Below are 23,859 nucleotides of genomic sequence, written 5' to 3'. Positions count from 1 at the left end.
AAAAGATCAAGAATTTGACAGTCGGCCAAGCATAGTGGGTCATGCCTGAAATCCCAGCACTTTAGGAGGCTGAGGGAGGCAGATGGCTTGAGGCTAGAAGTTTGAGACCAGCCTGGGCAACATGGCGAGACCCTATCTTAAATAATTAGCTGGGAGTGGTGGTGTGCACCTATAGTCCCAGCTACCTGGGAGGCTGAGGAGAGAGGATCACTTGAGTCAAGACTGCACCACTGCACTCCAGCCTGGGCAACAGAGTGAGACCCTGTCTCAAAACAAAACAAAAAAAACACCTTGTGTGACATTTCCTGCTACCCCATTCTGCCTTTGGCAACATTATAGAAAAGCCCTACTTTGGGTCTTATACCATTCTCTAGTTTTGCAAATTGAGTCACCCAAATGGGGACTTAGATTATGTTATCTTGGAGATTGTGAGTGAACAGAACACTTTCTCAAGCTGGTGAGGCAGAAACAAGCAAATTTTTCACATCTCCTCTCTACTATCGGGTAACCATAAGCATGCTTTAACCCTTGTGAGGACATGATCAACCTACAAAGTCAGTTGCCTGAATAGAAAAAAGGAAGTTTGAGGATAACTTTTGGGTCGGAAGCCAGAAGATGTGAAATAAGCCAAAGCTTGCCTAGGCACTATGTACAGGCATGCTGCTAAAACTGACACTGCTCATTACTGCACTAACATTTGTAGTTGAGTTGAGAGTAGAATAGAGAGATCCATAATGGGCTTTATTACTTTAGATGAGACAGGCAGAGGTGATGCTCTCCAGGGCAACACTGATGGGCAGGCTTGTTTGGGCTCAGCTTGAGAGATACCTAGCATCCCTGCACTGAAAAACAACATCTCCTCTCCCTCTAAACCCACTGCATGCCCCAGAATGAATAGAAAACACATTTTATTTCACTTTCCTTTGGTACTATTTTTTTCCTTTGAGGCAAAGCCTTATTTTCTTACTGTTCGACTTGCTCTGTCATTTTCATTTTTTGTTCTTTATTTTCACAGACATCCTACCTGACTCTTTCTTCTCTGAAAGGGAGGGTAGATGTCTGCCAAGAAGGAATGGAGTGCTACCGTCTGTTTCAAAAGGGATCCAGAAGCCAAGAACGAAGGGCACAACTAGAAATCAGTCACAGTCAGAGAGGAAAGTCAAGACAGAGGCATTGCTGCAAGAGAAAACTGAATTTACAGAGACAGGCAAGCCTGAAAAGAATAGACACATGTTTGAAAAGGCATATATTGAAAATGAAAGAAACAAAAATGTGTGAATGTACAGGGGAAAAAATTAGGTTGAATATTTCCCAACAACTTTGACAAAAGATGAGATGTCTTGTATATACGTAATCAATGAACACCATGACTGTGTCAAGTTCCCTTTCTGATCAACATGGATAGAAAAATGAACCTAGAAAACATAATGTGGTTAAAAAAGAACAGTGAACAGGGACTCAGAAGATCTACATGGCAGCCGTGGTTCTGCTACCAATACCTGTCTGCCTAATGAGTCACTTACTATCCCTGTGTTTCTTTTTCTTAAAATGCAATTGAATCTGAACTATGTTAAGTCTAATTCATGCTGGCTATAAAAGTTTATGATTAAGTTACCATTTAAAAAAATTGTCACAGAATACCTGTGCGCCCATAGATGCTGTTGTTAATTTGCTGAATGAGCGTATGCATGTTCCTACCTTATTACATTTTATTCTCCATTTATAGTACACATAAGAGGACTTCAAGGAGTACCTCCAAAGTCATCAGTGTCTGACCTCGCACAGTAGGGAAAATGCATTTCATACTGGGAGACTAAGTTTAACAACCTTTTGTATCTGGTCACGAATGAGCAGTCTATGACTATCCTGGAGCCAACTGCCTGATTCTGTGTCTGGGGTCATAAAACCTGAGTGCTCCTGTGCATGTTGGTTTACTTGTTTTTGTTTTTCTCTAAGATCCCATCTCCAGGAAGATTTTTTTTTGACATAATTCATATAACCTATTTCATGGAAAATTTCTAACACAGTATCCAGAATATGTGGATTCTTAATAAATGCTAGTTTTTCCCCGTGACATTTCCACAATTAATAGCAAATTAGAATAGCACAAATATGTGGAACCTACTTCTGTCTTTAAATCTTATATAGTCAGGCTCCTACCTATAATTCTAGCACTATAGAAGGCCAAGGTGGAAGTATCGCTTGAGGCCACAAGTTCAAGGCCAGCTTGCACTTAGGGAGAACCCTGTATCTACAAAGAATTAACAAATTAGGCATGGTTGTGTATGCTTCTTGTCCCAGCTATTTGGGATGCTGAGCCAGGAAGATTGCTTGAGCCAAGGAGTTTGAGACTGCAGTGAGCTATGATTGCACCACTGCACTCCAGCCTAGGTGACAGAACAAGACTCTGATTCAAAACAATAATGATACTAAATAAAGGAAAATCTTATATAGTCAACATACTGATTTCACTGACTGCCATTCTCTGCCTTTCTCTTTAATCTCCAGCTTTACTCTCAAAAAGTAGTCAACTTATGGAGCAAAAATGATTTAAACTAAGGGCTAGCAAACATTTTTTTTCTATAAAGGATCAGACAGGAAAGAGTTTAGGCCATGAGATCTGTTGCAACTACTCAGCAACTATTCAACTCTGATGCTGTAACAGAAAAGCAGCCAGAGAGTCTGTAAACAAATAGATAGGACTGTGTGCCAGTAAGCTGTATTTAAAAAATGGAAAATGACCCATATTTGGTCCTGCAATCTGTAGTTTGCTGACTTTTGATTTAAGTGAATCTGCCTTGAAAAACATCCATAGGATGTTGTTGGCTCTATCAGGATAATACCTGGAGCTGAGGTTTCTCATCCAGCTCTGTCTTAAGGCTGATGTGGTTACAGCAGAGCTGGCCACCAAGATACTTGGAGAAGAATAGGAGAAAACTACTCACAGCCACCTTGCACTCTGTTAGCTTATTCTATTTTGCAGAAATTGTCAAGCTTTCTTTATGTTTTGAGTACTGTCCCAAAGAGGGATTTTTGGGGATGTGATCCATCACAACGTTCCATTGTAAAAATCCCAAACCATTGTCTTTGCTCTCTTATGATTCCAAATAATATAGTCCAGAAATAATAGTAAATGTGTTAAAACACAGAAATCTAAAATTGTCTCTATGCCAATATTATTGAGTAAGAAAGCCATGCACAGCTTGGGATTTCATCAACCCTGAGATCACAAACAGATGATCACAGAGTACACACAGAGTCAGTCATTCTATTCAGGCAGTTCACCTACCTTGATCTTGTGACAGCACTTTCACCTGACTCTTCCCCTCCATTCAATTCCAAAAAGTGTTTAAAAGCTAGTAAAGCTACCACCCTCAAATCATTAAGGAAGCCTTTCAAAACAAGTGGAAGAAAACATTTGCTTTTACTTTATTGCCAGTGAAAATGTTTTCTTATCCTCCTTTTGGTAAATGCAAATGTCACTGATGATAATATGCCTTTTTGCTAGTCAGGCCTCTACTTAGATCTGAACAGGAAGGAAAAGACAGGGAATGTAAAGTAAAAAGCTTAGCAGTCGATGAGAATGCGAGAAATGTCAGTAGTGTGTGCTGTACGGCTGGCAACACAGGTGGCCTTGAAACCCGCCTGGCATATGGATCACACTAAATAAGCTACACAGCCTCGCAAAGAATGTCATAGATAACAGTTGCAGTTATAGATTCTGTGAGCAAACTTTGACTATTACTCAGAGTTCATACTTGCTGCATTTCAAAGCTGAGATTGCACATTTATTCTGAAAATTCAGCCATAGTAACTCCATTTCAATGCTCCTGGCCACCTGTGATTGGTAGATGGGTAGAACTGAGAAATAAGGAATTGATCATGCAGCGGGTAGGTGGTGGGGATCAATGCAGAGGACTTAACAAATTAAATGTTGGAAACTAACTGCTTTATGTAGAAGTGTTCCCCCATATCTAAACTTCCATGGTGCTTTGTATTTTCTATGATACTTTTTATTTTTTAATTACAGTTAATCATACTGAGAGAAGACTATGTACTTGGGGGTTATTCAATAAATACTTCTTTAATGAATGATATTAACTTTTTCACAGGAGAGTGTTTTTCTGATTGGAGATGGAGTCTTTCTCTGTTGCCCACACTGGAGTACAGTGGTGTGATCTTGGCTCACTGCCACCCCCACCTCCTGGGTTCAAGTGATTCTCCTGCCTCAGCCTCCAAAGTAGCTGGGATTTCAGGCACGAGCCACCATGCCTGGCTAATGTTTGTATTTTTGCAGAGATGGGGTTTCACCATGTGGGCCAGGCTGGTCTCAAACTCCTGGCCTCAATAATCTACCCACCTCAGCCTCCCAAATTGCTGAGATTATAGGCGTGAGCCACCACACCTAGCCAGGAACGTGTTCCTGACTCTGAAAACCTACCTCCTAATAGACAGAATTGATATAAACAAGCATCAGGGGATCTTGAAAGTGCGTCTTAAAACAGGCTACATGGCTGGTATTGTGGAAGATTCCTATCTTTTCCCTCAGATATGAACAGTACCTGAAATTCTACTATTAGATCATTCTTCTGTGATGCCTCCTAATTTTCATATTCCAGAAACCCTTGTGAAAATACAGCCAGCTTGACCAAGTTGCTATGGAAACAGATTCATGAGATGGGAACAGATCCATGAGATATGGGCAGATGAGTAGAGGGGTGGTCGCCACAATGGAAGAAAGGATTCCAAACATGGGAAGCAGCAGATAAACGATGTCTTATTAACAGTTTTTCCCAGTGCCCTCCCAATTGTATATTTGTTTGAACATGTATAAGCACTTGCTAGGGAAAACGTATTTCTTATTGGTCTGCTAGTTAAAACGTTTCAAACATACTTTAGACTTAATGGGTTATGGTGTAAAAACTGTACACATGAAATTCCTCCTATCTCATGGCTGACATGCTGTGCTAGAATTTGTTTCCCGTGAAATCTTTTAACATGAGAAACAGAATCTTCTCACACTGAGGTGCTATCTTTTCATTTCCTCTGTCCATCCTATTAATTGGATGCAAAGGAACAGTGAGATGGCCAGAGAGCTGAGGGAAAGGGTGGAGGAAGGTCACAAGGCAGCTTTGCAATCTATTTCTGAATAGCTGTGTAGAACTCACCTGAGGTAGAAGAGTCCTAGAGTCAGGTTTCTTTGAAATGAAGGAAGAACAGAGAGAAAGAAAGAGGGAACACGTTGAGTATAAGATGCAGACAGAGCGCCTGCTTCACAGGCAGACCACTAAGTGTGGTTACTTGGTGACCAGGGGCTGTAGGTATTTTCATTCTTGCGTATGGGGATTTATTATGATCACACTAAACTAAGCTTCTTGGTTCTGCAGGTTAGAAAACACATTCTAGCCTTCAAATAACGGCTGTGAGGCTGCCATTTCTAAAAAATCAGTCTTCATGCCCTAAGGAGTGCTGAGAAAGCTGACAATGTCAGTAGGTCTGAATAAGGATGTTTTTATAATTTGAGAAAGTAAAATCCTAGGAATGATTTATCTAATTTGTGAGAGAACATTTTAAATGATTAACTATTTCCTTATCAAGTTTTATTACCTGGTTCTAGAAACCAGATGACTCTTCTAAGAAGAATGATTGCATAGGGAGATAGTATTAAACATAAGTCTTGTAGTCAAAATACAAGAAAGCCCAAATCAGATTTTTCTGATTCTGGTCCAGTGTGGACTTACGCAGGGTCTATAATTTAAAAAGCCCTTACAGTGAAGCCAGAGGTACCCAACACAGCAAAGTGGAGGATGTTTGGGTTTCATTTTGTCAAAGTCAATGATTCATGAAACAATCTGCTAATATGAAGCTGAACACAGACAGCCCTGGGACATGTTTAGCCATGAACAAGCTGTATATGGTTTGTAAGTGGCAGGTGCCCATCCTAAAGGCAATATGGAAAAGAAGCTTTTTATGTTCTTCCGAAAGAACTAAAGTTATGCTCCCATTGTGAGCTCTAGGGGATGCTGACAAGGGATGTCACATTTCTTCCAGGCAGTGTGTGTGTGCGCATATGCTAGGCTTTGAAGGAATAAGTTCCCTCCTATAAGCTAATGTTTTCAGAAAAGACAGTCATGCCAAAACCCCTTTATAGCCTAACTAGTCCCCTTAACAAGTGCTGTTTCAAATAGTACTGAAAAAAGTAAACTATGTCAATATGTCTAAGGATGTTTTCATAATATGAGAATGTAAAATCCTAGAAATGATTGTATCTAATTTATTAGTGTGCTTTTAGTGATTATTTCTTCTCAATTATTTGTGAGGTTTTATCATCTTTTCATTTTCCAAACTGAGAAACTGTCATAAGCTTATCCTGTCAGGAATGAAACTGGAGAACTGAAAACGGACTGCAGCTGACTTTGTTCTCACTTGGCAACAGACCTCAAGGATCCAGGGCTCTCATACATTTCCAAAGAAGAAAGAATTCTTGCTATTTTTTTTTTTTTCAAGAAACAGATAATGAAATAGGTAAAAGGATAATGATGAGGGAAATTTTATTGCCAAATTAATTGGCCTGAAATGATTAATGTACCACTTTTAGAACAAGGCAGACTGGAACTCAGCATGTTTTCAGGTGCCCATGTCCTTCCCTTTCAGGTTTTCAATGCCAGCTTCCTCTCACTGGAAGATACTGGGGGCAGCAGGAATTTTCTAGTGCTCACCTCTTGCTTAGTCTTTAAAAATGCTGCACTGACTCACTTTCTACTGCAGGCTGCTTTGCTGTTTGTTGACTACCCAGTGAAGTTGAAGTTTGGGGATGAAAGCTTGATGAATGGGTCAAATGCTTATGGTGTGTTCAATTACTGCTTTTGAGGATAAATGGCTTTTCTCTTCTATTTTCATTTAAAGAAGCATATGGAGGGTTGGTTTTGGTCACATAAGAGGCTTTCAGTAAATTAGACAGTTAAAATGATAGCAGAGATATTAATATTTTTCCATTACGACTATGTTTCAATTCCCTATTTGGTGCTATACAATTTGATTATACACTGTTTTTGTAACGATGTTTTCCAATTTATTATAGGCAGCTTAACTTTGTTTTTACTTTTTGTGCTGACAAACTACTCAAAAAGAAGATCTTTTAAAAATAAGCTTTTTAGTAGCTAAATTGAAAACAGTGGCCAGGCGTGGTGACTGACACCTATAGTCCTGGTACTTTGAGAGGCCAAGATGGGAGAATCACTTGATCTCAGGGAACTCAAGGCAAGCCCTGGTAACATTGTCAGACCCCCGTCTCTACCAAAAATAACCTTTTAAAAAATTACCCAGGCATGGTGATGCTCACCTGTGGTCCTTGCTACTTGAGAGGATCACTTGAGCCTGAGAGGTCGAAGCTGCAGTGAGCTATGATCACACCACTGCACTCCAGCCTGGGTGATAGAGTGAGACCCTATCTTGCAAAAAAAAAAAAAAAAAAAAATAGAGTCAGATGTAAGTAGCAACAATTTCTAGACTATAAACCGTTAAACTTGCTGTCTTCATGTCACAGGTACAAGTGCTCCCTTCTATTTGAAAGTGTTGGGCAAAAGCTCAAATTCTGAAGGAAATTATTGCATGTACATGGGTTAAGGAGTCTTCTCTGCTAAGGACGTGGGGCTGCAACTCAGATGCGATCCCCTAGTATATTTTAGTATGAAATTCACTCTCACACACGGTCACGAGAAGAGCTTACAAGCTTGCAAATAGGTAGATTGTCCTCCTGGTAGCATGGTTCTGAGTAACTGAAATAAAAGCTTTGTTATCTGGAATTTTGAATAAAAGAGAGGCCGTTACACTAAGAAAACTGAGCCAGACAGACTCCAGCGGGAAGTGCAAGGTGCCCTTGGTAGCTCTTCAGTGTACCTCCCCAGAGTTAAGATAGAGCCTGAGCCCTGTGCCTTTCTCTCCATTCCTGTTATCTAATCTCTTTGTTAACTGATGGAGGATTTAGATGTACTAGTCCCTAAGATATTTGCATTTGAATACTCAGGGATTTGGGAAGATCTGAAAGCTTTCACACTCCTAAAGAAAGGGTGGTAACTCTAGCCACTTTTCCTTTTCATAAAATTAGCCCTGTGTTGCAATAATTTATAAAGACCTATAAGGCAGAATTCTATCCTGGTTCCCCAATTCTCCACCCTGCCTTTATACATTCAAAAAAGAAAACAGAAAGCTCAATAACTATTTCCAAAAATCCTCAAATCTAAAGTTTTTTATTTTAACAAGGTTATTAGTTTAAAGATGTATTTTGAAAATTAAGATTCTATATACAAATTTGGTTTTTAACTCATATACACCATTATAAGTTGGCCTATGTCTAGCAGGTGAAATTGGTAAGGTAAAGATTCTGAAGTTTCTAGTATTGTCCTGGCTTCTACATAAAGCATGGGCTTTTAATTGAGGCCAAGGGATGGAGATAGGGAAGTCTCTGAAAGACAAAATTAATCATGGTAATAGAACAAATCCCCTGGAACTCAGATGTGTAGAAAGCACGTAAGCTCAAGAAAACAAAATTAGATTTAATAAACCATTAGTACTCAATGAACTTACATGGATGAATGTATTGGGCTGTCTTTGCCCAAGCTTTAATCAGCTTGTCCCTGTATTTTACAGTTTATCTGTGCTTACTCAGAGTTCCAAAGGAAAAGATAAAGTCATTGAGTCCATAGGGCTTAAGGAAATGAATTAAAGACAAAATGATGCTAAAGTAAATTCCTAAAATTTAGAGATTAGAATGTTTAGGCCAAGCACAACAGCTCACACCTATAATCTCAGCACTTTGGGAGGTGAAAGCAGGCTGATTACTGGAGGCCAGGAGTTTGAGACCAGCCTGTGCAACATGGTGAAACCCCATGTCTACTAAAAATACAAAAATTAGCTGGGCATCGTAGCACATGCCTGTAATCTCAGCTACTTGGGAGGCTGAGGCATAAGAATTGTTGGAACCTGGGAGGTAGAGGTTGCAGTGAGCTGAGATCATGCCACTGAACTCCAGCCTGGGAGACAGAGCAAGACTCTGTCTCAAAAATAAAATAATTAACAAATAAAAAAAAAATAGAGAGTAGATCGTTTAGGTCTGCTTGTTATATAAGATCTTAATGACACTACAAAAAAATAAATGTTAGTTTTCAGAGTTACTTCCATTGATCAGAATTTGAAAAGGGTATGATGAACGTTCCCTGGTGTTCAATGCATAAAAAAGTTAATCTGAAGCATCTAAGATGAGGCAGTAAGCATTTACATCCTTAAAAATTTGTCAAATAAAAAAATAAAATTGTCAGGCATCTATCTGAATATTCAGGATTACTGTTTTTGCTAATGTTCTGGTTCCATTTCAGAAAAAATCAAACACACTCAGGAAATTGCTTAAAATCAACTATTACTGTGAATTCAGTTTTGTTGTACTGTATAAACAATGTTCCCTAAATGGTATATGCATTTACCTGCCAGTGCCCAAATGCACCAGTGTTATGATGAAGAGAAATGGGTCACATAGATTAGGATCCGAATAATTTCACAAGGAGATGAGATGAATATATGACATACCAGTTTTCATAAAATCATAATGCATTTGCACACATGTAAGCAGCAAAATAATTCAGCTATCTTTGTGAAATAGCCTATTGCTTTGCAATTTTAGAGAGTTTTTTATATATTATTTTTTTTTAGACGGAGTCTCGCTCTGTTGCCCAGGCACGATGTTGGGTTACTGCAACTTTTACCTCCTGGGTTCAAGCAATTCTTGTGCTTTAGCCTCCTCCCAAGTAGCTGGGATTACAGGCACCTGCCACCATGCCCAGCTAATTTTTGAATTTTTAGTACAGAAAGGGGTTTCACCATGTTGGCCATGCTGGTCTTGAACTCCTGACCTCAGGTGATCCTCCTGCCTCGGCTTCCCAAAGTGCCAGGATTATAGACGTGAGCCACCATGCCCAGCCTGTATATTATTCTATTGTTAACAAATAAATGTAGTTTAATAGTGTGAGAAACATGCTCACCCATCCAAACTCAAAGAATAGACTCAGAGGCAGGAAGAACAGCGAAAGTGAGACTTTTAATAGCAGCCTTGCAAGATCAGCTGTCTGGTAGGCAGGCATACTCAGGGCAGCTACAACAGGTAATTTATCTCCTAGCACCCAAGTCTCTCTTCCAGTTCCTCACTGGTCAAGTACTGTGGGGTAACAATCTTCCTGGCATCACGGAAGTTTCACTTTTACCTCATAAGTTTATACCCTGTCACCTTCCCTGCTTAAGTTTTGACTTCCTAATAATGAAACTTTCTTCCCTTTTATAGGTGACCCCTCCTCTACATTCTGTTCACTTATTGTGACCTTCTGGTACATGAGCTGTGTGGCTTGTTACATTCGTAGTGCTTAGATTTATAATACCTTGAAAATGGACCATTTAAAATGTTTTCTCACAATAGGATGTGTTAACTGAAAAACTGATTCCACTATTTTTAATAAAGTCAACACATTCTTCTATGTATGTATTAAAATTAAGTGGAATTCGAGATTTGTTTATGTTGTGCTGAATGTGCTTGTGCAAATTCAAAGAATAAATCTAAAACTTGCTTTGGGAGCACATTTCACTTGCTACAATATGTTCAGAGAGCTGTGCCAAGCAAGTTATATTTCTGCCTCTTTTGATCATTTAGCTTCCTTTAGCCCTGGGAGCTTATTCCACAAATCAGGACATTTGCAGGACTTTTCAGAACCATGTGACTGGCAGGAGTCATTCTCCCGCCCTTCTCTTCCTCAAGGCAGGTGTACTCACGGACATTTTTAATATTGTATTGAGACAATGATTCATCAGAAGCCTCAAAACCTACTTTTTATGCCTCTCTAAAGGTTCTGTCATTGAGTTTTTAATGCCCTGGTGTTCCTGTCATGTCTTGAAATGTCAAATATCTCCAAACATTTACATAGGATAAAGTTCTCAGAGTGCCTGAAGCAGGACATAGAGCTGGAAATTCAGCAACTTTGGCCATCTAGTTGATTATTTTCAAATGCAGGAAGTTCAGCCTGATCTTCTTTCAAATCACTACCAGCTATGGAAATCTACTTTGGGTTATAAGACAGTGGAGGAGTGAGGTCAGCATGGCAGCCTGCAGGCCACATCTGGCCCACTACCTGCTTGTATAAAGCCCATGAGCTAAGGATGGTTTTCGCATTTTTAAATGGCCAGAAAAAAATCAAAAGAGTAATATTGTGCGCCACATGTGAAAACTGTGTGACAATCAAATATTAGTGTGCCACATAAAGTTTTACTGGGACACAGCCACAGTCATTCACTTAACGTATTGTTTCTGGCTGTTTTTGCAATACCAAGGCAGAGTAGATTAGCAGCAACACAGACCATATGTGGCCCCCAAAACCGAAAGCATTCACTATCTGTTCATTTACAGAGAGAGTGTATCAACCTCTGGTATAGAATAGAGTTTAAGGTCAGTAGGATCACAAAGATTTTAGTCATTCCCATAGGACAAAAGTTCATTGTTGTTCAATAGCAAATACAAAATGTAAATATAAATCCTTAATAAAATTAGGATAAAGTACTGCTGCTTTTTTGTTGTAGTTGTTGTTTTTGAAAGAACAATAGAGATCATAAAGGATCATTTACCCGTGCTAGAAACAAAAGAATCTTCATGGTCATCATTCTTATAATGAACATAAAAGAAGACTGTCACACAGGCCACCCGGAGTCAACTCAGGCCTCATCTCTCAGTTTGCCTCTCTCCCAGCTGTTCGTTCAGTTTGCATTTCTACCTGGTTTTTTGGTGACAGTGTTTGTAGGAGGATATTGCAACTTTCCTTATAAACATCTCTACATGACAAGGAAGAAGTATCAATTTTCAAAACAAAGGTTTGTTTTTCTTTTTTTGTGTGTGACAGGGTCTCACTCTGCTGCCCAGCCTGGAATGCAGTGGTGCAATCATAGCTCACTGCAGCTTAGAACTCCTGGGCTTAAGTGAGTCTCCTGAGTAGCTGGGAGTACAGGTATTCACCACCACACCCTGGCTAATTTATTTTATTTTTGTGGAGAGAGGTCTTGCTTTGTTTTCCAGGCTGGTCTTGAACTCCTGGCATCAAGTGATTCTCCCACCTGCATCTCCCCAAATGCTAACATTACAGGCTTGAGCCACCACACTCAGCCAAAACAAATTTCTTAAATAAGAGGAACTAAGATCTCTTCAACTACTTAAGCGAGGTTTGCTTTGCCATTTCTATTAGTATAGAAATGAATAACCATCAAAGAAAAACAAAAGGAGGAAGGAAAGGAGGAAGGAAAGAAAAGATAAAAGACAAACTACCAGGAATGTTTTTAAGCTGGGGTTCTCTATTTGACAATTATAGCTGTCTGTTAGTGGAACGGACTTGTGGTGCTATTTGGCAACCAACTGACTGTAAACGGGATCTTAAGACCTTTGAATAAAACAGCACTTTATTCACTCACAGTTTGTGTGTGTGTGTGCATGCATCTGTGGCTCCTGTAAAAGGCAACATGTCCTTAAAATCTTGTCTGAGTGTCTGGTCTACATCAATCCTATTTGTGACCATAAGCTGGGCGTGGTGAGAGAAAGTAATACCATCCTCAAGATAGGAAATATTTGGCTGGCTCCGGAAAACCTTTTCAACTCATCAGAATTTTACCAGAGATGACATTTCTATCCTTACTGTAAAAGTCCCTATGAAAAAGTGACCTTTAATCTTTTGTGTTGTCTTTGTCTTTGTCATAGCAAAGTTACTGTCCTAAAGGTTACCGTGCTTTTACTGAAGATACCATGTTATTGAAAAGTGTTGTAGGAATCAATTACTTGGCTGAAGAATGTTGAATAAACACCTGTCATTGTATTATCAAAAGTGCGGTAGCAGATTCAGAAAATTAATAGATATTATCCTTGCCCTTCAGATGTTTGTGGTCAAATTGGGAAGGCAGAGTTCATGCACACACACACACACACAATAGATAAGCTTTTTATTCACATGAAAGTTAAGTACAAGCATAAAAAGAGTTCAGAGAAGAGAGTAAATGAGAATTGAACCATTGGACACAGCCAAAAACCATTGGGATTTTGAACCACTGGGACGCACACAAAAAATTGAGTCATTTTTTCCTGAGACAAATCTACCCTTGTTCCTTCCTCCTCTTCTTTACCCCTTGCAGTAGAGAGGTATCGAGGAGCATAATTCAACTTGTCAATTTGTGGGGCGTATGATCTTGATAAACAGGATAAAGAGAGAAAGTGGACCTTCCTAGTGAACAGAATAAATGAAAACAAGAAGCAAAGTGTTACCTAAGTCAGGGTCAGTGGCTCAAAGAGCAAAAGAAGACTGTGTGGAAGAAATATATATATATATATCCATAATATATATAATACATATATCCATAATATATAATAGATAAGTGTAATAGGTAGATCAAGTCCAGACCAAGGAAGTCATTGAAAACAGCTAGAGTAGGTATTTCATGATTGAGGAAATAGAGCAGGGTATATCCGAGCCTGGAAAAACTCTAAAGATTTTGTGTGATTTAGACCACAAAGTGATAGAGCATAAATCAGGTATAAGTAGGAAACATGGAGAGCAACAAAGAAGCTGATGAGTGTGTTAAAAAGAAAAAATATAAAAGGAAGAATTGAAAACAGATGCTCTAGTGTGAGAGATTAAAAAGACAGTTATAAATACTGGGATACTTGTTCTAGGTAGAAAGAAGACCAGTTAGGAGGCATGGAGATATCAGTTTCTGATGCACTGCATTTGTGAGGGTAGAGGAATCTGTAATTGGAACATCCCCAAGGTCATTTAGAGATACATTATTAGCTCACATTAACTTAAAAATTGGAGGTACACATTTAGAATACTATCTACTTGTTTTGATAACTACTCCACTTAGTATATAAGCCCACTGAGGAAGGAAAGAACGACAAGAAATCAAAGATAAAACCTGGAAAGGCTTTATGTTTGCCTAAGTAGAGACAGGTCAGATATTTTGAGAAAAATAGGAATGAGTGAAAGTATGACGTAAACTAATGAAATAGAGTATGTCAAGGGGATGGTCAAGAGGAAAACACACACAAACACAAAGAGTTCAAGGAAGGTGAGGACTCAAAAGACTTGTGGGCAAACATAGTTTTGCATGCCTGTAATCCCAACATTTTGGGAGGTTGAGGCAGGAGGATAACTTAAGCCCAGGAGGCCAAGGCTGCAGTGAGCTATGATCATGCCATTGCACTCCAGCCTGGGTGACAGAGCAAGACCCTGTCTCTAAAGACAAAACAAATCTTGGGAGATGATAAGGTTATTGTTAATATTTCACAGTACAGTTTCAGTTGAGTGCTAGGATACAAACTAGACTGCCCAGACCTGCCTTAGTATATAGCTTTTTACCCTACTGTAATATCTATTAACATATATTTTAAATTCTCTTATTGGTGTTTGTTCCTTTATTTTCATATTTTGTTTTGTTTTTCTTTTTGTTTAACTCTCTCCATCTAGGAATTTATCTTATTTCGCTACACAAAGTAGCCCATCTGCTGTCATTTTGAACCTGTGGGAAGCTCGTCATCAGCACGATGGTGACCTTGACTCCCTGGCCTGTGCCCTTGAAGAGATTGGGAGGACACACACGAAACTCTCAAACATTTCGGAATCCCAGCTTGATGAAGCCGACTTCAACTACAGCAGGCAAAACGGACTCTAGTCCACTTCTTCCCATGAAATAGAGTGATGGCCAGCTTGGGGACACTTGCTTTAAATGGGAAAGAAAGAGGCCGCTTTCTGCCCAGTGGCATTGGGGAAATTCAGCCTTCATTTACAATCAGATTCCCTGGGTGAAGAAACTAAATTTTTTATATAGGTAAAACATGTTAACAGGAAAAAGTACAAGCTCTCGTACATGTAAGAGGGCTCTACTGTCTCCTTGGAATCCACATTTGGGTTAATTCCTCAGATTTGGAGTGGCAAGGATAAAAGTGAGGGCAGAAGTAGTTGTGGAAAAAGATGAGCTACAATAATGCTGGGAAGGCAGTTTTAAAACAGGTTTTTAATGATGTGCCCCAAAGGGTCAGCTGATTCTGGTAGTAGACTGTCAGAGTTTTCTACCAACTCGCATCTGTGATATCAGAAATCATTGTAAAATTGTCTTTTAGAAGTAAAACAGGCTGCCAACCCATAAGTATGACTTCAACGTCAAGGAGGGCATTTAGAATTTAGAATCTGAGCACATCATACCAGCACCAGCTCCCTTCTCTTCTAGCCATTTAATGGAGACACAATGGAGAGGTAAGACAGACCACAAACTAGAGTACTCCACCTTCTTATTTCTTCCTGAGACAAAAGTACCCTTATTCTTTCTTCCTCTGCCTTAGCCCTTGCAGTAGAGAGGTATCAAGGAGCATCACTAAACTTGTCAATAGGGACAGTCGTTTTTTCTAACCCAACAAAGTGGGACCACCTCTATTCCCATCTAAGCCACTCAAATTGCTGAGTGCTATTAGAACACAGCTTATTACATGGATATGGAGACAGGAGAGATTAAAGCAGGTTCAAAAACACATGAACTGCAGATGTCATAGGCCTCAAATCAGCTATAATTATAGGAGGCATGCATTGATCTAGTTCTCTAACGTTGTTATTACAAGAAAATGGGTTTTACTGTATTTTTCAATCCAGATTCTTGACATTGTATAATGTGTTGGTACTATGTCATCACATAATCTCTCAGTAAGACTATATGTGATCCTCATTTTGCCTCTTGGGAAATTAGCAGACAGTCTTTGCTCAAAACAATATTTGAGTAAATATACTTGAGGAATGCCTCTACCACAGTGCCCCTGAAACCACATGCATTGTTTAGGTAGCCTTCACGCTGTGACTGTTCAGTCCTCTGAATATGCTTTCTCTATAGAATATGCTTTTCCCTATAGAAAGCATATTCAGGGAGGCTGAATAGTCTATTGCGCTATGACTTTTTTTTTTTTTTACATTAGGAGGCACTGATATTGTGGAGAATTGAAATTCACAGATAATTCATGATCCTCATCTTATCACTTTACTTCGTCTTTTTATCCTATTAAATCATTTTTGACAAGATGTCCGGTAGACTAAAGATGAACAGATTTGCTCTTCTTCTTCTGGTGGATATTGTAATTTGCCTTCCACAATCAGGTCAACCAAAGTCAAGGACCTACCCAGATGAACCCCAAGACAGCTAGTCAGCTACTTTGAGGTTGGTTACATTAGAATAAAAAGTGGTCAGGGAATAGGGGAGGTAGGGAGTACTTGGCAGTTGGGATATGATCCATATTTTTCAACAATGTTTTTGTAGATCCCTTGTAAAAAAAATAATAATTTTGCAAATCTCCACGCAAGTGAAAAAGGCCTAAAGATGGGTTGAATTTATGATACCATGGATAGGGCATGGAAGAACTCTTGAATGTGGTGGCCATTTTCTCTAACTAATGTGTGGTATATGTGGTCCCCTGTATTAGATAGAAGGCTTTGCTACATGTAATTCAAAAGCATCATGCTTTTCTCAGGAACCAAAGGCTTATGATGTAGAACAAAGAAATCATCTTAGAACTGTCAAGCATATTTTCACAATACCATGTCAAGATCAGAAAAACATCATTCTGCTACTTTGCTTAACTTACTTGTTTCTTCAAGGAAACAATAGAGAAACAATGAAAATGTAAATCATCTGACATCACTGATATAATTTCTGAAAGAGAAAGAGAGAGAAGTAGATGGTCAACCAGTCACAATAAGCTAAAGCTGGTTGGCATGGGGTGGTATGCAGAAGAAATATGCATTAATTGCTGAGTAAAAACTTGTAGATAGCACATTATAGAGGTTATGTTAGAATCCATTTCGGAGGACTTTTGTTTTTTACCATCCTAAGCATTCTCCTTCTTCCCTTCTAATTGACGTTATAATTGTTTCATATATTCTGTGAATCCACACAGGTCTTTAGATGTTTGATACGTTTTAAATATTTTTAAACAGATGAAAATTCTAAATGATTTTCCCTCAAATCTGTCTAAATTATTTTAAGATGAGATGAGATTGTTGTCAATCCTGAATCTGGAGTTCCCTTCCACGGATTTTTTTTCCTTTGGCCTGGGTTTTATAAACACACTTGAACATCATATCATATAAAGTAACAGGTAACCAAGGAGGAAGTTAACATGATTCACCTCAGACTTCAGCCTTAAGGTTCAATCAAATTCATCCTTCAGCCTATTTTGTTTCTTCTTTACGTTTCTCTTTTACTTTTTTTTGCTAGGATCTTATGTAGGATTTCTATAGAAATGTATGAAATTCTGTAGTCACTGCATGTCAGGATTGCACAGCACTTTTATAATGGAATTTCAAAGAGAACCTATGTTTGTGAGATTTACAGACCAAGATGTGGGGAGGAGGTGGAATTGCAGATCAGATAAAAAGTTAGCTTACACTTGAACTTACAGTTATTCACTGTGACCTAAATTTAGTCCTATTGTAATATTTGTTCACTACCACACAAATGCCGCTCTTCAAAGAGATTTACTTATCTGTCCAAGTACTTAATTTGGAAATTTTATTGTCCTATCGCAAAATGAAGCAAAATTAAAATTGGCCTTGAGTACTAGGTAAGTTACTTAAATTTTTTGCAAAAAATATCCCACTCAATGTCAAATCTTTCAATCCTCAAAGGCATTTAAGTCTAATAGTCATACTTTAAATATAGCTTTAAATTATGCTACCAAAATGGTGCACTTCACAGCTTCACCAGACTGTAGCATCATAAAGTTAATTTACAGTTTTTACAACATTGCTTGTACAGTCTTACTGGTTTACATTAAAATCCTTTAAGCCAAAGGAAGCTTGCTCTATGGATTTAAATGCAAACTTCATTTACCAGTGCAAGAAGTCTCATAAAACTCAGATGTACTTCCACAAAAATTTTATTGGCCTTTTTGTAAGAGATGAAAAAGAATTGACACAGTTCTCTTTAAAGAGAACTTTTCTTCTTATTTTTATCTCCAACTGCAGGTGGTGTCTTCTGCCGAGGTCTCTATATTTTTCTTTCAATTGTCTTTGGGAGGGGATATTAAGTCAAATCACTAAAACTAGGTTCTCTTTGGATTAAAAGTTCTGGATTTATTGTAACTCTTTTCCTTGACAAACATTCTCAGCATTAGGATTGATAAGCAGATATAAATGATTGAAATAGGATCATTGGTTTTAGATAGCGTTTTCTATTTGCCAAACTTCTGGCAAACATACTTGTGAATTTCAGAATGTTATAAAAATCTCTTGATATGCTTTTGTTTTTTTCTTTTAGCCATTTTCTCTTCAATTTCTTAGTCCTTCTGCCCTCTGTAAATGTGTTGAGTGATATAGCTATCAGATGTGTTGAAGGCAAAGTTCTCACAGAGGTCTTTGTTCCAGCTCTGTAGAGGTCACAGGAATCGTGAAGGAGCTGAGAAATCTTCCACTCTGGCCTACTGTGTGTGGCCCATTGTCATTGTTTCCTCATGAAACACTGCAGAGTTTGAATCCTCAGTAACCCTCATTGACTGGACTAGAGGTGATGGCCACAGCAAATGGGAGAGCAAAATGTTGGCCTACAGAGGATGACACAATTGCATTCACCTTTGCTGTTACTTGCCATAGCGCTGTATTTGAAAATCAATGCTTTAGCAAAAAGCTGAATGGCCACCGTTTCCGTACTTTCCACTGTTTTGTCTGCATAGAATTTTCCTGAACTACAAGCAAAAATGTATTTTGTCCAATGTCACAAAAGTGAAAATGTTACTAATCTTAGACGTGTTGCATATTTTGTGTTTTTACGTTCCAAACTATTCCGAAAGCTGCCGTTACAAAGCTGTTTGGCTGTATTGACAGCATGTGGTGTTTTTGCAAAAGCAATTCTAGGAGAGCCAGCGTCTACCATGAACTCCTCGCATCCCCACTCCAGGGTCATTTGTAACATCCAAAATGGCAACTTGTACACTATAATTCTTCAAAAAATAACAGGGGATGGAAATCAGACCTGGCCGTTAGTCACTAGTGTGTAGTACCGTGATCTGAAGTAGGAAATTTAACTCGCATAGAATAATTGTGGTTTTTGAAGCAGCTACTCATTGCTTTTTCCTTTTGCTGTGAAGATCATGGATTTGGAACGTCCTCATGAGGTGGACCTAAGGCAGTAACATTTAAACTTCATGTCCTAGCACCCGCCCTCCATCTGACCCAAAGACAAAAAAGGCAGTAAGCTTCATGATTACACCCAAGCATAAAAATTCCCTTCCCCATACTAATGATAAGTTCAGCAGGGCCCCATCTTATTTTTCAAAAAAGTTATAGCTTTGAATTATAGACCGTATTACTAAATTTGGTAAGATAGTTCTTTGCTTGAAGGGGAATGTGTGACAAAATACTTTCACAAAAGGCATGATTACAATGGAAATGCCCTTTTACCTCTAGCTTTGGTAACCCTAAAAAGTATTTCACTAATTTCAAGCACTGTTTACACTCAAATCCCCAAATTGGCCAAATCATATAATTCTCTTAAATTTTAATATCTGTAGGTGGAGATTTAACTATGGTTCTGGTGAACTGTAGAAAGGAGAGGTGATATTTGAGGGGAATTTATCAGCAGAGTATCATGCTTTATGACCCCATTACTGAAACACAGACGTTACAATCAGAAATAGACCTAAATTTCCAATATCCCTCCATTAGCTAGTTCCGATGATGCTGAGAGAGAGACACCCTGTGCCAGGTGTCAGGAACATGAGCCTCAGCAGAGGGCAACTGAAAACTTTCAATCAGAAACACCCTCCCAAGGCTTATCCTAGATCATATAGGTCACTCCCATTCAAAACTTTTCTATACAAAGGTGGGAAAGCACTCAGAATCTGGGAACTTTCTGGTTGGAAAAACAATGTTCTCCTTTTCCAAATTGGAATAAAGACTCAGAATTGCCCATTCTTCATAACCATGTCTGATTGGTACATGCACTCCAGGAAGTCTCAACCTAGAAACGTTGCCAACCTCAGCATTTAGAGGAAAACTGGCTCATTCTTCTGACCCAGACTCAAAAACATATGAGTACTTTCGTACCTCCATTTCTGCATGGATAAATTTTAAAACAGATTCATTTTGTTCTGTTTATTTTGGGAAGGTGCGTGGGGGTGTTCTTTCAAGTGATTCATATCTCAAACCCATATCACTCTCAACTTTTATTTGATGTGTTCAGAGCCAAAAATTAAAGTAAAACGTAAAGCAGGGCTGAACACTTAATTTGACATGAAGCTGAAGGAGTGAGCAAGCCAGAGGAGAGAGGTTGAATGAAGCATGGCCTTGGCTTCGTACCACACTTTTTGTGCCTTGTATTATCAATGTAAATTCTGAATGTTGTACAGTAAATACTTGGATGGACTTCTTAGAAAAGGCTGCACTGGCTTCTTTTTCAGCACATGTACATATCTATAAATATATATACATATATATTTGGTAATGCCAAACAGCTGTGTTATATTGTATTGAACAAAATGGACGGTTTGGATGTTTTATGTAGAGTTTGCAAAAAAAAAAAAAAAAAAAACTGGATGGTTACAGACTTTTCAAGATAAATGTACAGGCGTAAATTACTGCATATCAGTTATTTATGAATAAAGAGTCTTTTATTGACATTTTAGGATACTACATGAGTGGCACTTTGAAATCTCGATGAGGATGAGATTTGTATACCGCCTGCCTGCCGTGTCCTAGCAGGAGTTGAAATGCTCTCTGAAAGGACAGTTTTCAAGTTTCTGTTAACATATGGAACCAAATTTCTTGCTCAAGTCTCAAGAGTTAGGCAGTGTTGTGAGGCTACTGGAAGCAAGAAGACTGTCTTCTAACATCCTCACTCCAGTACACACACACACACACACACACACACACTCTTCCTTGGGATATAGTTTTATACAATCCAAGGTCATCATAGCCATTCCATAACTGGAATACTGGAATACGAATCACTTTATTCCTCAAAAATGCTTGGATTAATTTTCCAAACTGTATAGAACATTTTCTGCCCTTCTGTGGGAAAATATTAATAGGTATAGTGTTGTACATTCCAAATACATGTGGCTGATTAAACCTGTTCTAAGTGGTTTTAAAATCCTGTGAGCTTCCCCAAATTTACTCATAACTACCTAGAGAACAGGTCAGAGCCAGTTGAACCAGAATGATCCACCCAAAGATGGCTTCTTGTCTATTTATTGTAATTTTTTAAAAAGGTCAAAAGTTGGTTTAAACCAGATTTTTTAAAAATACCATTTCCAAAGAAAGATAACATTTTTTTCAAATTAAGTTTAAAAAGCTATGAAGTAAAATAATATATTCTCAACACTAGATTTTTGAAAACCTTTATGTATATGACAGCCAGGCACGGTGGCCCATGCCTATAATCCCATCACTTTGAGAGCCCAAGGTGGGCAGATAACTCAAGGTCAGGAGTTCAAGACAAACCTGGCCAACACAGTGAAGCCTTGTTTCTACTAAAAATAATGTAACAGTTAGCTGGGCATGGTGGCACATGCCTGTAATCCCAGCTACTTGGGAGGCTGAAACAGGAGAATCGCCTGACCCAGGAGGCAGAGGTTGCAGTGAGGCAAGATCATGCCACTGCACTGCAGCCTGGATAATAGAGTGAAACTCCATCTCAAAAAGAAAACCTTTATGTATATGATAGATCTGAAGGAGGGGAGTCTACATCACACTTCCTAAGCCCTGTTGATGATACAATTCTTTTTCTTATGGGACTACTAGGGACAGATAAGAATACCTACAAAGACGCTATGCATGGTTCTAACAGTCCTTTCTGACCACTTTAAGTTAGACAGAGCTTTAATGCTACTTAAAATATATTTAATCTACTGGCCAAATGAAAATCAGTTTAAATTAACTTAAACGAGGTAAATCAGTTATAGTTATGCAAAACCAGACCCAAAATTTCAGACTTATTTGAATAGTTAGAGCAAATAAATCCAATTTGGGTTCCTCAAAATAGATTTTAACTAGAAGAATGATGTGACTAGCATAAAAATCTGGATATAACTAGTTCATCTGGATGAAAACATAGCAGATTGGCTTGAACCTGTAATAAACTATTCAAAAAAATTGAATCTTCATTTAAAAGCTGCTTTATTGAGTTAGGAACGAATTTTGAATGGATTAACTTAGTTTGCATGAATTTATGCTTGTTTTATATAGTGAACATTTGTTAGAATTTGATTTTATTCTGACAGGGGTTTACTCATTCACTCAAAAAATATTTATTTAGCATTTTCTGCATGATAGCAGAGTCTGGGTTCAAGTCCTGACTCTATCATTTTGCACTTGATGTCAGACAAGATACTTAATATTTCTGCTACTTTTATGATATAGGGATAAGAACAGAATTGTATTTTTCCCCTAAGTCCAAAGATTAAATGAAAAAGTTCATGTAAAGCCAATGACACATTCCATGGTCCTTAGTAAATAGTCAGTGAGGGTTCACTTTCATCTTATTTTAGAGGTGATATGCATAGTAGTTAGCAGAATGAGTTTGAGAGCAGACAAGGCTGGATGAGAAGCCTGAGTCTGTCCCACTTTGGATTTGTGACCTTGGCCAAGAGACTGTCTCTAACAGAGGATAATCATATCTAGTTCACGGAACATAAAGTAAGTGTTCAAGAACTGTTTCAACCATAAACACATCTACAACTGGTTTCTGACTAGTTGTTCTTCTGAACAGAGACATTCTGGAGCGTTAGTTATGTAGACATAGTGAGGTTACAGCAAGACCAATAATGTTCTCAATGTTAGCATGTTTCTTATACTTTAAGAAAAAAAAACAAAAAACAAAAAACGCCTTGCTGACCCTGAATTAAGTGAAATGCAACTTATTTTCTAATATAAAGGTTAATGCTTCATACAGTGAGTTAAAAAAATAATAAGGTCCCATATTTTCACACCACATAGGGTTTTAGGAAATAACTTGATGAGGCAAATGCATGTTTAAAGAGTATCTAAGGCAAAACACATTTTGTCTAAATGATAGTGTTCCTACATAAAGTAACTGCCCCGCCAATGAGACAATCCATTCTCTGGTTTTCAGATGACACCAGGGCTTTAAAACCAAGAGCATTTGTACAAATCAAACATTAAAGAGTTATGCAAATGCTATCATCTTCTATGTGCTAGTACTCTGCTACAATCAGACATTCGCAATTAAGACATTGACCCAGCCTTCAAGAAGCTCACTATCTCTAACTCAAGAGATTATTATGCCATCCAACAAAAAGTGTTAGGAAAAAGAGAAGCACCATTGTTAAGAGAAAACAAAGGAGGAACACTGAAACCAGGTTGTGTTGTGTGAGGGAAAGTTACATGGAGAAGCTGCCATTGAGCTAAGACCTAAAGGTGGTGTATAATAAACCTACTTCTATAATAACAGTGTATGACAAACCGTATAATGTGTGGCTTAAAATAACACCACATATACATGAATATGGTACAGCTGGGAGATCCTCATGACCTAAGCCTGGCACGGTTGGCCTCAGCTGGACTCAGGCGTATATCTGCAATCAATTGAAAGGTTGAGCTGGGCTAGCTCTTCCAGACTAGCTCCTTCCACAACTGGGGCCTTGGTTAGGACAACAGAACTGACTACACTCTGTTCCTTGTGCCTTGTGGTCCAAGAGGCTAGGCTGGACATGTTCTCATGTTAAAGGCAGAAAAAGAGATGTGTGGAGTCTCTTGTGAAGCCTACACTTGGAACATCATTTTTTGCAATATACTAATG

The 23,859-nt window shown here is 38.5% G+C and overlaps 1 protein-coding gene across 5 annotated transcripts in view; it reads left to right on the top strand.

Annotated features, from left to right (window-relative positions):
• UNC5D (unc-5 netrin receptor D) overlaps positions 1-20,729 on the top strand; it is a 241,832-nt gene extending 221,103 nt beyond the window's left edge. For 3 of the 5 annotated variants that reach the window (XM_064368647.1, XM_021675859.2, XM_064368646.1), the window contains one exon: positions 14,535-17,196. In XM_064368647.1, coding sequence (XP_064224717.1) covers positions 14,535-14,739 — 205 coding nt within the window. In that variant the 3' untranslated portion in view covers positions 14,740-17,196. Of the gene's footprint in view, positions 1-14,534 lie in introns of all 5 variants that reach the window. The other 2 variants (XM_064368648.1, XM_064368645.1) reach the window with 1 other exon arrangement.
• Positions 20,730-23,859: the final 3,130 nt, after the last annotated feature.

Source organism: Aotus nancymaae, unplaced genomic scaffold (genome assembly GCF_030222135.1).
Source record: "Aotus nancymaae isolate 86718 unplaced genomic scaffold, 86718_ANA_hifiasm-v0.15.2.pri h1tg000079l, whole genome shotgun sequence".
In the NCBI taxonomy this organism is placed as follows: Eukaryota; Metazoa; Chordata; class Mammalia; order Primates; family Aotidae; genus Aotus; species Aotus nancymaae.
The sequence above is the reverse complement of the archived record's forward strand: the minus strand, read 5'-3'. Positions and strand labels throughout refer to the sequence as shown.